Source organism: Rhineura floridana, chromosome 9 (assembly GCF_030035675.1).
Source record: "Rhineura floridana isolate rRhiFlo1 chromosome 9, rRhiFlo1.hap2, whole genome shotgun sequence".
NCBI classification, from domain to species: Eukaryota; Metazoa; Chordata; class Lepidosauria; order Squamata; family Rhineuridae; genus Rhineura; species Rhineura floridana.
This window is the reverse complement of record NC_084488.1, coordinates 32,895,065-32,907,266: the sequence shown is the minus strand read 5'-3', so window position 1 is coordinate 32,907,266 and position 12,202 is coordinate 32,895,065. Positions and strand designations below refer to the sequence as shown.

The 12,202-nt window shown below is 40.3% G+C and overlaps 1 protein-coding gene across 11 annotated transcripts in view; it reads left to right on the top strand.

Moving 5' to 3' along the window:
* The window catches only part of DLC1 (DLC1 Rho GTPase activating protein), a 357,215-nt gene that overhangs the window by 324,977 nt on the left and 20,036 nt on the right, over positions 1 to 12,202 (top strand). For all 11 annotated transcript variants that reach the window (XR_009757974.1, XM_061585377.1, XM_061585378.1 and 8 more), the window contains one exon: positions 7,466 to 7,529. Coding sequence is in view for 10 of the 11 variants with exons in the window: in XM_061585377.1 (XP_061441361.1) it covers positions 7,466 to 7,529 (64 nt within the window). In the remaining variant the exon portion in view is untranslated. The remainder of the gene's footprint in view (positions 1 to 7,465; positions 7,530 to 12,202) is intronic.

Below are 12,202 nucleotides of genomic sequence, written 5' to 3'. Positions count from 1 at the left end.
AATAAGGGAGGACAAATGATCGAACCTGCCTTAAAGATCTTTGGCAGTAAAGTGGTCACACAAATGCTATATGGGGTAGAGGTATGGGGACCAGATTCAAATGTGATCAAAATCTTGGAAGTAGTACAGAACAAATTCTTTCGAAAGCTGTATTCTTTACCCCCAGGAAAACCTGCAGCTTTCTTGAGAACAGAATCTGGCTGGCCATCAATAAAGATAAAAGCTGTGTGGCTACGCTTAAATTATTATAAACGAATTGCTTCCCTGACAAAGGAACGCCTCCCAACATTGTGCTATAAGGAGCTAGAAAACAACCAAAATTGGAAGTTAATATCTCATAATCTCTTAAATAGCTACCATCTTCCCGAGTTAAAATATCTCGTAGGCATAGAAAAGAGACATTTAAGGGACTGGCTCCTTTGGATAGACGCCAGAAGGGATTTGCGTCTAATTAAAAACTCTAGATTTTCTACTTATTTTGCGTCAGTGAAAACAGAACATTTTAGAGCTTGCTATCTGACCAAATTAAGGCTAGCCCCTTTAAGAAATGCTTTCATGGAACTACGGTTCCAAGTTATGCCAACAGCGGTAATAGATGGACGTTATCAGAAGGTGCCATTTGAAAGAAGGCTGTGTATTTGTGATCTAGGGCAGGTGGAGGACATTGTGCACTATATGTTAAAATGCCCATTATATGAACACCCAAGAGAGAGATTTATAAAACCTCTGCTGTTCCAGGGAAGTGGGAACCCCCTGGAGGAGATTTTATATCTCTTGAGTGATGCTAATAGTTATGTGACCCACAAGGTGGCCCTTTTTGCTCTTGCGGCAAAAAAGATCAGGAAAAAAGAACTAGACAAAATAGCAATTAACTGCCAGGGAGACTCTGCTTGTTAATTTTCTGTCAATGATTTTTATATCTTGGGATAATATGTATATCCTGTATGTTTCTGTTTATATTCAATTGTAATGTTTTTAAGGTATTTGTCATGGCCTTTGGCTAGCACAATAAAATATTTTGACTTGACTTGATTCCTTGGAGCAAGTCACTGTGGGACTTCTGGATTTGGAAGCAGACCTTGGTCCTCTGTGCTCCCGCCTTAGTTCTTGTTTCTTGGAGCAGAAGTGAACAACTGAATCAGGAGTTCTTATGTTTATTTGAATACAGGATCCCTCTAGACCTTATGAGATTCAACCTTTTGCTCCTGTGTTTTGATAGATGTAGGATCTCCAGTTCATTTCTCCCTCCAGTAGGTGAAGCATGCATGTGTGACTGGATGTGGCTGCCATAGGGCTCCTGTAACATCTAGTTAAGCCCTCATAAAGACCCATTTCTTATGTTGTGGGAGCTGCTGCTTTGCTAACATCAGAATGCAGAAACCACATGGGAGCATATCAGATCATGCCTTTAGCATATAAAAGGCATATACGTAGTAAGACATTTTCACTGGCATGGATTTGCAGACCATTGCGAGGGCTCAACATATTGGTTACCTGCATATCTTTATAATGAAAGGAAGTGAAGCAAAAATCATTGGGAGCAATAGACACCATGATCTTTCTTCAAGTCATTGGCCAGGTTCAGATGTAACATTAAATTATGGTTTAGTGTTTTGTGCATTGTTAATCTTAACAATGCTTTAGAGAAACGAGGCAACCTCATACACCATGGTTTGAAGTTGGCTTGTTTCAATACATCATAGTGAAGACATTATCTCTTAACTGTGGTTAATTCAAAATAGAAGCAAAGGTTTCCAAACTCTTCTTACAGCTGTACCACAGGAGGAGAGGACAGGGGGAAGTTGACAAGCCCAGACTCATTCGCATAATTTTAGGGATTTTAAACTAGGGATTATTATTATTTTATTATTATTTATTTAATTTGTATCCTGCCCTTCCTCCCAGCAGGAGCTCCCAGCAGGAGCCCAGAGCAGCAAACAAGGCACTAAAAACACTTTAAAACATCATAAAAACAAAACTTAAAATACATTAAGACAAAACAGCGTTAAAAACATTTTAAAAACTTTTTAAAAGGGTTAAAACATTATTAAAAAAAACATATTAAGTAATTCTGACACAGACACAGACAGGGATAGCTCTCAACTTAAAAGGCTTGTTGAAAAAGAAAAGTCTTCAAAAGGGGCCAAAAAGATAGCAGAGATGGTGCCTGCCTAATATTCAAAGGGAGGGAATTCCACAGGGTAGTTGCTGCCACACTAAAGGTCCGTTTCCTATATTGTGCAGAACGGACCTCCTGATAAGATGGTATCTGCAGGAGGCCCTCACCTGCAGAGCGCAGTGATCGACTGGGTATGTAAGGGATAAGACGGTCTTTCATGGCACTCATGGGTGCACATGTGCCCACCGGCGCCTTCCTTGATGTCCTCAGGATCCTCTTTTCTCCTCTGAAATTAGGCTTGGAAGAAGAATTCTGTTGTAACCAGTGGAATATGTTGCAGTCTGTGTTCATTTGCAGTGTGAGTGTGGTGCCCATGACAGTTTCTCCAGTTTACAAATGTGCCCACAGGTCCAAAAAGGTTGCCAACGCCTGTGCTAAACCATAGTTGAGTGTTGTGTCCTAGTAAGGCCAATGTCAATAGTTGTTTACTTACTCATTAATGCCAAAGTTGAGCCAGGCCTCGTCAACTTTGACCTGAAGCCATGTATCTTTTGAGGTCAACTAAAATGTTCTCGTCGTCCTCTGACTGTTTATTAGAGTTGCCCTGGGAGATATTAGCCCCACAGAAATGAATAGAATGAATATTCATCCTATCTGTTAAAAGTGTATTTCCTGAAGAGCTCACTTTAATTAAGCACCTGCACTTAAAAAAAACACACCACAGAAATCCTTTTTGTTTACTTTTTCTGTGATGGTGGTAGAACAGTATGAGTGAACAGTATAAGAGAAACTGTACAACCTTGAGAAGAAAGAGTTTTGGTTTTCTTTCTTTTGGGGAGAGATTAGCAGAGTTGTCCTGGGGCTGTAATAAAAATAATTATATTACATGCTGAAAAGAACATTGTAGGCACCTGATGTGTGGAAAATTAGTTTCCCTCTTCGAGGTTTTAGCATTGGAAATTGGAGGGAGGAAATGAAAGCAAAGCACAGTAGCCTGTACCACACAGGTCAAAGCATTCAATCCGATCTGGTCAAGAAGAGTGTTGTCCACCCACCCCAGGATTTTATATATAAAGTAATTTTGATGATGAATTACAATCACTGTTACCTGGACCAGAGTTACTGGGGGAAGACTTGCAGTTTAGAGTTCTCCAATTCAGGGTTGCAGCCAGCCATCCCCTCTTCTAGGGTGCTGTATTCCAGGGGTGGCCAAAGTGGTGCTCTCCAGATGTTGCAGGCTACGTCAGCCCCAGCCAGCACGGCCAATGGTTAGGGATGATGGAAATTATAGTCTAAAACATCTAGAGGGCACCGTGTTGGCTACCCATCCTCTGTTCCATTTGTTCTCCCTCCCTGGTTTTTCTCCATCGTGATAGTTCCATGTCCACTAAGCATGCTGAGTCCTCATTGCAATGTTCTTGGGCTCTTTTCCCTTAGGGTTTTTTTCCTTTTAAAAATATTATTATTGTTGTATATCTGCAAATCTTGGGATCCTCCCCAGCCTGCTGATATCTCTGTCTTTTCTGTGAATAGTGCTGATTTGGTTATGTAAAGATCCACACTCACCATAAAATTCAGAAAGGGAGGGAATGGTTTTTCAATGCCCAAGGAACTGTCCCAACAGTTCTTAAAGCCTGATGGTCAAAACACCAGAGAGCTACTTGGATACAACACCCCTAAGTAGTAGCCTTCAACATGTGAGTGGACCATGCCACATCCTAAGGTGCCTTGAATAAATGGCACTGCCTCCGCTTTCCTTTTTTGTTGTGCTTTCAAATCTCATGTTGTGTGTTGGAGTTGGTAGTCTCACAGAATCTGGTGTCCAGTCTAAAAAGGTGGCAAACTACTGTCCTAGAGCATTGTTAACACTACTTTAGTCTAGTTTTCACCAACAGCAGGACTGTAGCACTTCCTGTTTCAGACAGGGGCTTACTTGTTGGAATGCTGCCCCTTACGAAAGAAAAAAGAAACACCAAAACAATCCTTCTCTGCATAGAAAACAAGCTGTCAAGAGGATTGTTCACAAGAACACATTTGTATGTGTAGACATCTGTATGCATGTGCACATTTACATTTGAATGGTGTGGAATTTAAAAGTTAACACCTGGACTAGTTTCCTCAAATGTGGAGTACAAATTAGATGTATTGCTCTGCATACATTGTACATACCTATGTCTAACCAATCATGTGCAGCATTCTGTGTGTTTTGTTATGGAAAGGCATACAGCCAATGTAAATAGAAATTCTATGTGTCTGAATTTCCACAGGCCTTGCATACTGTTAAGAAGATTAGACAAATTCATGGAAGATAAGGTGGTTAATGTTTACTAGACATGACAGCTATGTTGTACCTCCACTGTCAGAGGCATACTTTCAAACACCAGTTGTTGGGATTCACGGGTGGGGGGAGTGCTGCTGCGCTCAGGTTCTGCTTGCAGGCTCCTCATAGTCATCTGGTTGACCCCTATGAGAACGGAGTGCAGAACTAGCTTGGGCTGATCCAAGAGGGTTCTTCTTATGTTCTTACTAAACTCTCTTGTCGCTCTGGCATTGTGACATCCTTCCTAAAATAAATCCCTTCTCTGACTTCTCGTCCACTCATGGATCCTGCTCCTCCATGGCCTTGCTGCTCCTTGTCTTTCTGGTTTACTTCCCTTTATGTCCCTTCTGGTGACCTTGGCTCATTGAGCTCTCAGCCATCCAAAGTTCTCCTGCTCCCTGAAATGTCTCTGTGCATTTTCCCTTTCTGCCCTGTATGCCTGTATTAATTATTATTACTTATATTTAGGGCTCTGATATATTATAATGTTAATGACCTATGAAATAATTTAAATAAATTAATGTATCACCATCTATATAGGTGGGACTTTATAAAGAACAGGTGCCTGCCCGAAGGGGTTTATAGTGCCGTGGAAAAGTATTTGCCCCCTTTCTGATTTTATGCATGGTTGCATATTTTTGGCACTGAAAGTTGTCAGATCTTGAATCAAAACCTAATATTAGAGAAAAGGGAACCTGAGTAAACAAACAACACAAAAGTTTTATACTTATTTCATTTATTTATTAAAGAAAGTTAAGCAGCACCCAATAACCCCGTGTGCAAAAGTAATTGCCCCCCTAGTTAACTCAACCCAATGAAAGGGATTATTAGGGCCAGACATTTGTTTACCAAGGTATTCAATCAGGCCTGATTTGGCCCAGCCTTGCCCAACGTAAATCTGACTAACTTTGGCCTTTGCCATCAGACTGAAGTTGCCAACACACAGGTTCCAAAGCACATCATGCCACAATCCAAAGAAATTCCTGAACACCCCCAGAAAACAGTTGTTGATGCATATCAGTGTGGAAAAGGTTACAAAGCCATTTCTAAGGCTCTGGGGCTCCACCAAACCAGTCAGAGCCATATTGACCAAATGGAGAAAGTTTGGGACAGTAGTGAATCTTCCCAGGAGTGGCCATCCTGCCAAAATCCTTCCAAGAGCAAGGTGTAAAATCCAGGAAGTCACGAAGGACCCTAGAACAACATCCAGGGATCTGCAGGCCTTTCTCACTTCCGGTAAGGTCAGTGTTCATGACTTCACCATCAGAAAGACACCGTGCAAACATGGGATTCATGGCAGAGTAGCAAGGCGGAGAACACTGCTCACTAAGAAGAATATGAATGCTCATCTAGAGTTTGCCAAAAAGCACCTGGATGATCCTCAAGAGTTGTGGAACAATGTTCTGTGGGCAGATGAATCAAAGATGGAACTTTTTGGGCGACATGGGCCCCATTATGTCTGGCGAAAACCAAACACTACATTCCACCTCATACCAACGGTCAAGCATGGTGGTGGCAGTGTCATGGTTTGGGGATGCGTTGCTGCATCAGGACCTGTACGACTTCACACAAGCAAGTCTACATCAGAATGGTTGAAGAACAAGAAATTTAAAGTTTTGGAATGGCCTAGTCAAAGTCCAGAGCTAAACCACATTGAGATGTTGTGGCAGGACCTGAAAGGAGCAGTTCATGGTTAAAAACCCACGAATGTCACTGAGTTAAAGTGGTTCTGCATGGAGGAGTGGGCCAAAATTCCACCCCAGTGCTGTGAGAGACTGATCAAGAACTACAGGAAGCATTTGGTTGCAGTCATTGCTGCTAAAGGTGGCGTAAGCAGGTTTTGAGTCTAAGGGGGAAATTACTTTTTCACATGGGGGCATTAGGTGTTGCTTAACTTTTTTTAATAAATAAATGAAAAAAGTATCAAAATTTTATGTTTGTTCACTCAGGTTCCCTTTTCTCTAATATTAGGTTTTGGTTCAAGATCTGATAACTTTCAGTGCAACCACGCAGCAAATCAGACAGGGGGTAAATACTTTTTCACATCACTGTACAATCTATAATAGACAAAGGGGAACAGAGGAAGGCGGAAGGGGGGTAACTGAGGCAGAAAAAGAATGTGTGATTTATTCACACATTATACTGAACACAGGTGCAAGCTGTCTCTACATATATGCAAGTGTTTGTGTGAAAATGTATACTTGTTGATTTGTACAGTTCAGCTACTATGTAATCAGGTAGGCAGACTCTACACTTCTTGAATATTACATGTGAATAAGTGTACAAGTGTACAGCTCAACTGTTGTGTACACAGATTGTACACTTCCACATGTGAATACCCCTTTTGTCTTAGGAGATGAACCAGAGGCTTTCTGGAAAAGGTGAGTTTTGAGCAGGGAACGTAAGGGAGGTGGTCATAGGAGACCCTTTAGGAGGCAGCTGAATAAATAAAGCTAAAGAGCAGAAGCTATTTTTCTGTTTCTCCAAGTCCATTTGGATTCAGCACGCATGAAATTGCACTGTATTAAGGAATCATGACTGGCAATTCACAAACATTATTTTTCAACTCTGATGTTTCCTTAATGCCACATGAGCACCATGCTAGATGCAGACGTTTTATTCCAAAATATTTTGTTCCTGTTTTCATGCATAGAGTGCAGCATTCCAAGAAAGTTCAGTCCCTGGAAGGCACTGGTAGTTTTCCACTAGGAGCGCAAGAACCACACTACAGTTACCCCAATTTAATGGCCTCTGGTAGAACAAGCTCTCCTTTATGGCCCTGACTCATAAGGAACTGATTTAGGAAAGCTTTTTCTGATGTTTCTGCATCTGTATCCCACACACTCCACAGAATCTGGTATCCAGCTGATGTAATGTGGTGTTAATTAAACATATGTGTTCCACTTTTGGGCATTTGTATGTAAATAAGCTTAGTGAGAACTTCTGCAATATTTTATTTGAAATAGGGAGTATCACAGAATGACAGGCTTATACTGTTAATCTTGTATTTTTTTTCCCCTGCAAAGGCGTTTAAACACTTTAAACAAATGTGCAGTGATGAAGCTAGAAATCAGTCCGCACAGGAAACGGGTAAGTGCATTTAACAAATTCACGGTAGATATTCCTGCAGCCAAATCCTGTATGTGTTTACTTGGAAAAAGCCCCGGTTAATCTCAGTGCAATGAACCTTATTCCCTTGCAGGTGTGCACAGGATTCAAGTTTAGACTGAAATCCTAAACACACCTATAGTGTGTGCCCCATTGAACACAGTGGTATTTCTTTCCAAGTAAGCATGCATAGGATTACATTGTTAATTCTCTTTAATTAACATTATTGATGTGCCAAACAAAGATACTGTTAGTTAGATTGATACTCTGTCAATATCATTGTCTGTTTAATGGGAGAGAAGATGGCAGGATTAAACCTCCCTCTCTGAAACCTTCATGCATGATGGCTTTTTAAGATAAGATGAAATGGAAACTGTTCTAGTTTTTCATCTCCATCAAAGCTGTTCATTACAAGCTGATTGTAAGGATTTGTTAATTGATGTCCAGCTACCAAATCTGTGTGAACTTTGATTCTTCAATTATGTGTTTAATAATTTTTTTAAAATTGCCGGAGACATCAAGTATATAGAATGTCAGCATTTTGTTTTTCAGTCATCTTGACAAGAATCTACAATTATGAGGCACACTATGTCACATAGGCTCTTTCTAATCAGTTGCTTAAAACAAGCCAAAACAGATAATCCTCTGCCCAAGGTGGAGCTGGTAGTCTGGGCAAAATCATTAGACATTATTGTGTGAGTGCTGACTTCTAAAATACAATAATGGGACCATTCATGTGTGCCTCTTTGAAAGTGTTTTTTGTTTATAAATTTACAACTCTGCTGTTGACTCTTAAGTCCCCAAAGTGGCTAAGAATATTAAATCATTTTTAAAACATCCACATTTAAGCAGTCAAGTACACTGGGTTAGATCAAGTGATATGCCAGGAGAAGAAATGCTGGCAATGACACTGTTCTGCAAACTATTGTGCAAGAGCTGCTACAAGATTTTGCTGCACAATACAAATTTAGCACAAGCATACATTGTGAGATGTTGTTCAGGAGCAGAGAGAAACCTATTGTTGTGCCAATTCCAGTGTGTCTTCACCTCTCTTTTTTTGAAAATGGAAGTACATGACACTAGTCAGACTCTACCACTTTTTACTTTAAAACTCTGGTCGGATCAGTTCAAGTGCATTGGGTTTTTTTAACTCAGCTTCAGGCAGATTTTGCAACTGATTGGTAGATCAACCCGTTTGTCTTCCAGGTGTGGCCAATGAAAACTCTTTGCTGCAGGCTCAGGCAGAGACAGTGATTGGCCCAACACTTTGCTGTGGGTAGTCCTGAAAAGTCTGAAGTCAGCAATGGGGAAGGGAGGTGTGGCCAGCAGAGGGCAGAGTTGCTTCAAAACGCAGTCAGAAAAACCATTCTGGCTGCTTTTAAAGCAGCTAGTGTGCCCACAGCCCACATGATTTGGTAATATATTTCATTCTATATATCCTACATAACAGCTGGTATAGCACAGTGGGGAGGAGAGCCTGGCTGGGAGTCCAGAGTCTGTGAGTTCAAATCCCCGCTCATGTCTCCTGGGTATAAAGGGCCAACTAAAGATCACCCCCACAGTGAGTGGCTCAGGGGTTATGTACCCTGCCACCTGTGCAGCCGCTGCATAGTCCCAAGGAGCCCAGTTGTCCCCCAGGTGGCAGTTGCGGACAAGGAAGGGGCTGGCTTATGGAGCTGTGGCAAGCTGAGCAGGCCCTAGACAGCTGGGGAGGACTAGCCTCATAGGGAGGCAATGGTAAACCCCCTCTGAATACCGCTTACCATGAAATCCCTATTCATAGGGTAGCCATAAGTCAGGATCAGCTTGAAGGCATTTTTCATTCTACATACCTTCAATAAATACTTAAATACATATATATCCCCAAAGTTAATATAATTTCTACTTAACAGTATAAAATATATATTATTATATCCTTCCTCTAAAACAGTAAGATACCTACACAGTCTTAGAAACAGCAGCATGAATAACTGAACACCTCACCCTCCCTCAATTCTCAAGCGCCTAGAGGAATAAAAAGGCCCTAACCTGCAGTCAAATCCTGGTGTCTGAAATAGATGTAGTTAAGCATGAAAAAGAAAACTTCACAACATGAGGCCTCCACAAAAAAGGCCCTACTCCTGGTATTGGACATTCTGATTTCCATCATCAGTGAAATAGAACAAGACATCATTAAATGATCTGACTGCAGCAGTCAGGATATGCTTGTTAAAGTCCACAACTGAACTACCGTTCATTTGAACAGAGCTGGATTGCACCAAAGATTCTGTAATAGGTCATATGCAGTAGCTCACATTCACTAACTGCACAGTGAAAGGACAGAGCACATGGGCTGCGAGTGTGATGGCCATTTATAGTCACCAGCATTGATTTGTTCTGATCAATGTGGGGTTAATTGTATTAGAAATGGGCATTCTCCACATCATTTGAAAATTAATGCAAGGCTTGTTTGGAAAAATATGAGCACTAGTCTTGGATGAAAGCCTTTCCTTATTTTCCATCAGTAACTTAAAGAATTTGGGTCACACTGCTGTCCACTGAAGTTCAATATTATTTGTGGTTTCATAAAATGCTCAAATGTTAAAATAGTATCAGATGTTTTTCTTTTAGACACAAATGCTAGGACCGCTAACTGACCAGTACCAAGGAATTCTTACAAACCTGGTTGCTAGTCAAACACTATGTTTCTGCTCTGATGGAAAAATAATTCTAAATCAGGACTATTCACTGTCAGGTGCCGGTAGTGTAGGTGGCAGTAAAATTCAGATATGAGTTCTTGTCACTCCAAATTGACAGTAAATGGGAGCAGCTTCAGACAGAGTAATCCTTCCACCTTCAGCTGGCAGCACATGATCATCTGCTCTGAAATAGGAAAATGCAAGGGTATGGTACACACATGGTATGCCACATCCTGCATAATTTTCCTTTACAACATCCACTGTTGGGTTGGATGACCTTGCCCCCCACCAGCTGAACACACTGGCTTTGTCTGTTCAGCTGGCTGCAGAAGACTGGCGTCTCTGAAACTAATCAGTTGCAGTGTCAACAGCTAAGAAAAGGTGGACACCTAGACATTTTATGACTTTTGGATTTTGCCTTGCTTTTTATTTTATTTTCTTGCTTTTGTTTATTTTATATTTATTTACTTATTTTATTAGTTCATGAATAGGTTTATATCCTGCCCTTTACAACAAGTGTTTTCACTATGAAAACAATAACCTTTAAGATGAAAAATAGTTTCCATTTATGTTACTCTACCAACAAGGGAGATGTAAAATTCTTCGAATGTGACCTTGTTGCATGTCATGGTAAACCATAGTTAGTAGCTTACTTTGGATGTGCCAATTTTGGCTGCTTTGCTTCTTCCCACTATTGAATGGGGGTAACAATCTCTAGTTTACTATTCTGCCTGAACTAGGGATCATGGTTTGTTTCACTTCCAACAAACCACAATTTCTAGCACAGGTTATTCTTGGCTTACTGATTGTAGTTTTTTTTTTTTTTGAGTGAAACAAACCACAATTCCAAGTTCAGACATAATGCTAAGCTACAAACCATGGTTTGTTTTCTCCTTGTGCTAGCAGGTGGAAGCAATACAGTCCAGAGTGGTGCATTCATGGTGAACCATTAGCTGTGGTTTACCATGATGTGCAAACTGGACCAATGTTTCATCTTTTTTCATTTTTGTTTGTTTTTACTAATGAATAGCTAAGCCTTTATTAAATAAACTATCCATCAGTCCCAGGTTTGTAGCTTCAAATCCGGGAGGGGAAAGGGATAGATAGGGTGAGACAGATAATGTACTTTCCTTCAGGCCCTCTGACAGACACAGTTTTCAAATTATTATTTTTCTCAAAAAATAGAAATGAAAGCTTCATGGATGTTCAACCTAATAAATAATCAACTCTTCAGAAAATGTAAAAATTAGGAAAAAAATAAATTCCCATTCAATTAAAAAAATCAGTCTAAATCTTCAGAGAATTGAACATAATAATTCTCTTCTTAAGGTATTCTTATAGTGTTGTCTTCTTCCTGCAACTGAGCAGCCAAGATATGTTAAGAAACCTGGAGGCATCAACATGGAGCAATCTCCCTCGCAGTCTCATTAGTCACACTTGGAAGACCTTTAAGATGAGTAAGGAGTTAAGCTCCTACAATTCAGAACACATCTTAACTGCAGTAGAGAAAATAAACAGAGATCAACATTAGTCCTGCCCTCACCTAATTCCACTAGAGCATTTTATGCATACCACAATTTTTCAATGATCTAAATGATATCTGGTATGACTAATGGAACATCTACAGATGCTGGGGCTAGTGGCAATGAATAGTAGTGGGCAGGTTTGCCTAATTCCTTCTAGGTTGTAAAGCATTTTTTAAAAGTTGCAAATACATAATTTAAAAAAAATTAGGGGAAAAGCCTCCTTGTTATGAAACATGCAGCTCCATCTTCAGATGCTTTGCTGCTTCTGAAATTTATGGCTGTTTATAGAATCATTGTCAAATGGGAAAGGACCAAGTTGTTGAGATGCAACCTGATATTCTGCAGAAACGTCTAACTTCCACTTGGCAAGACTAAGGAAAACAAGGTTGGAGTGTGGTTTATAAATACTAAATTTATGATGCAGTTGTGTACATGCTTACTCAAAAGCAAG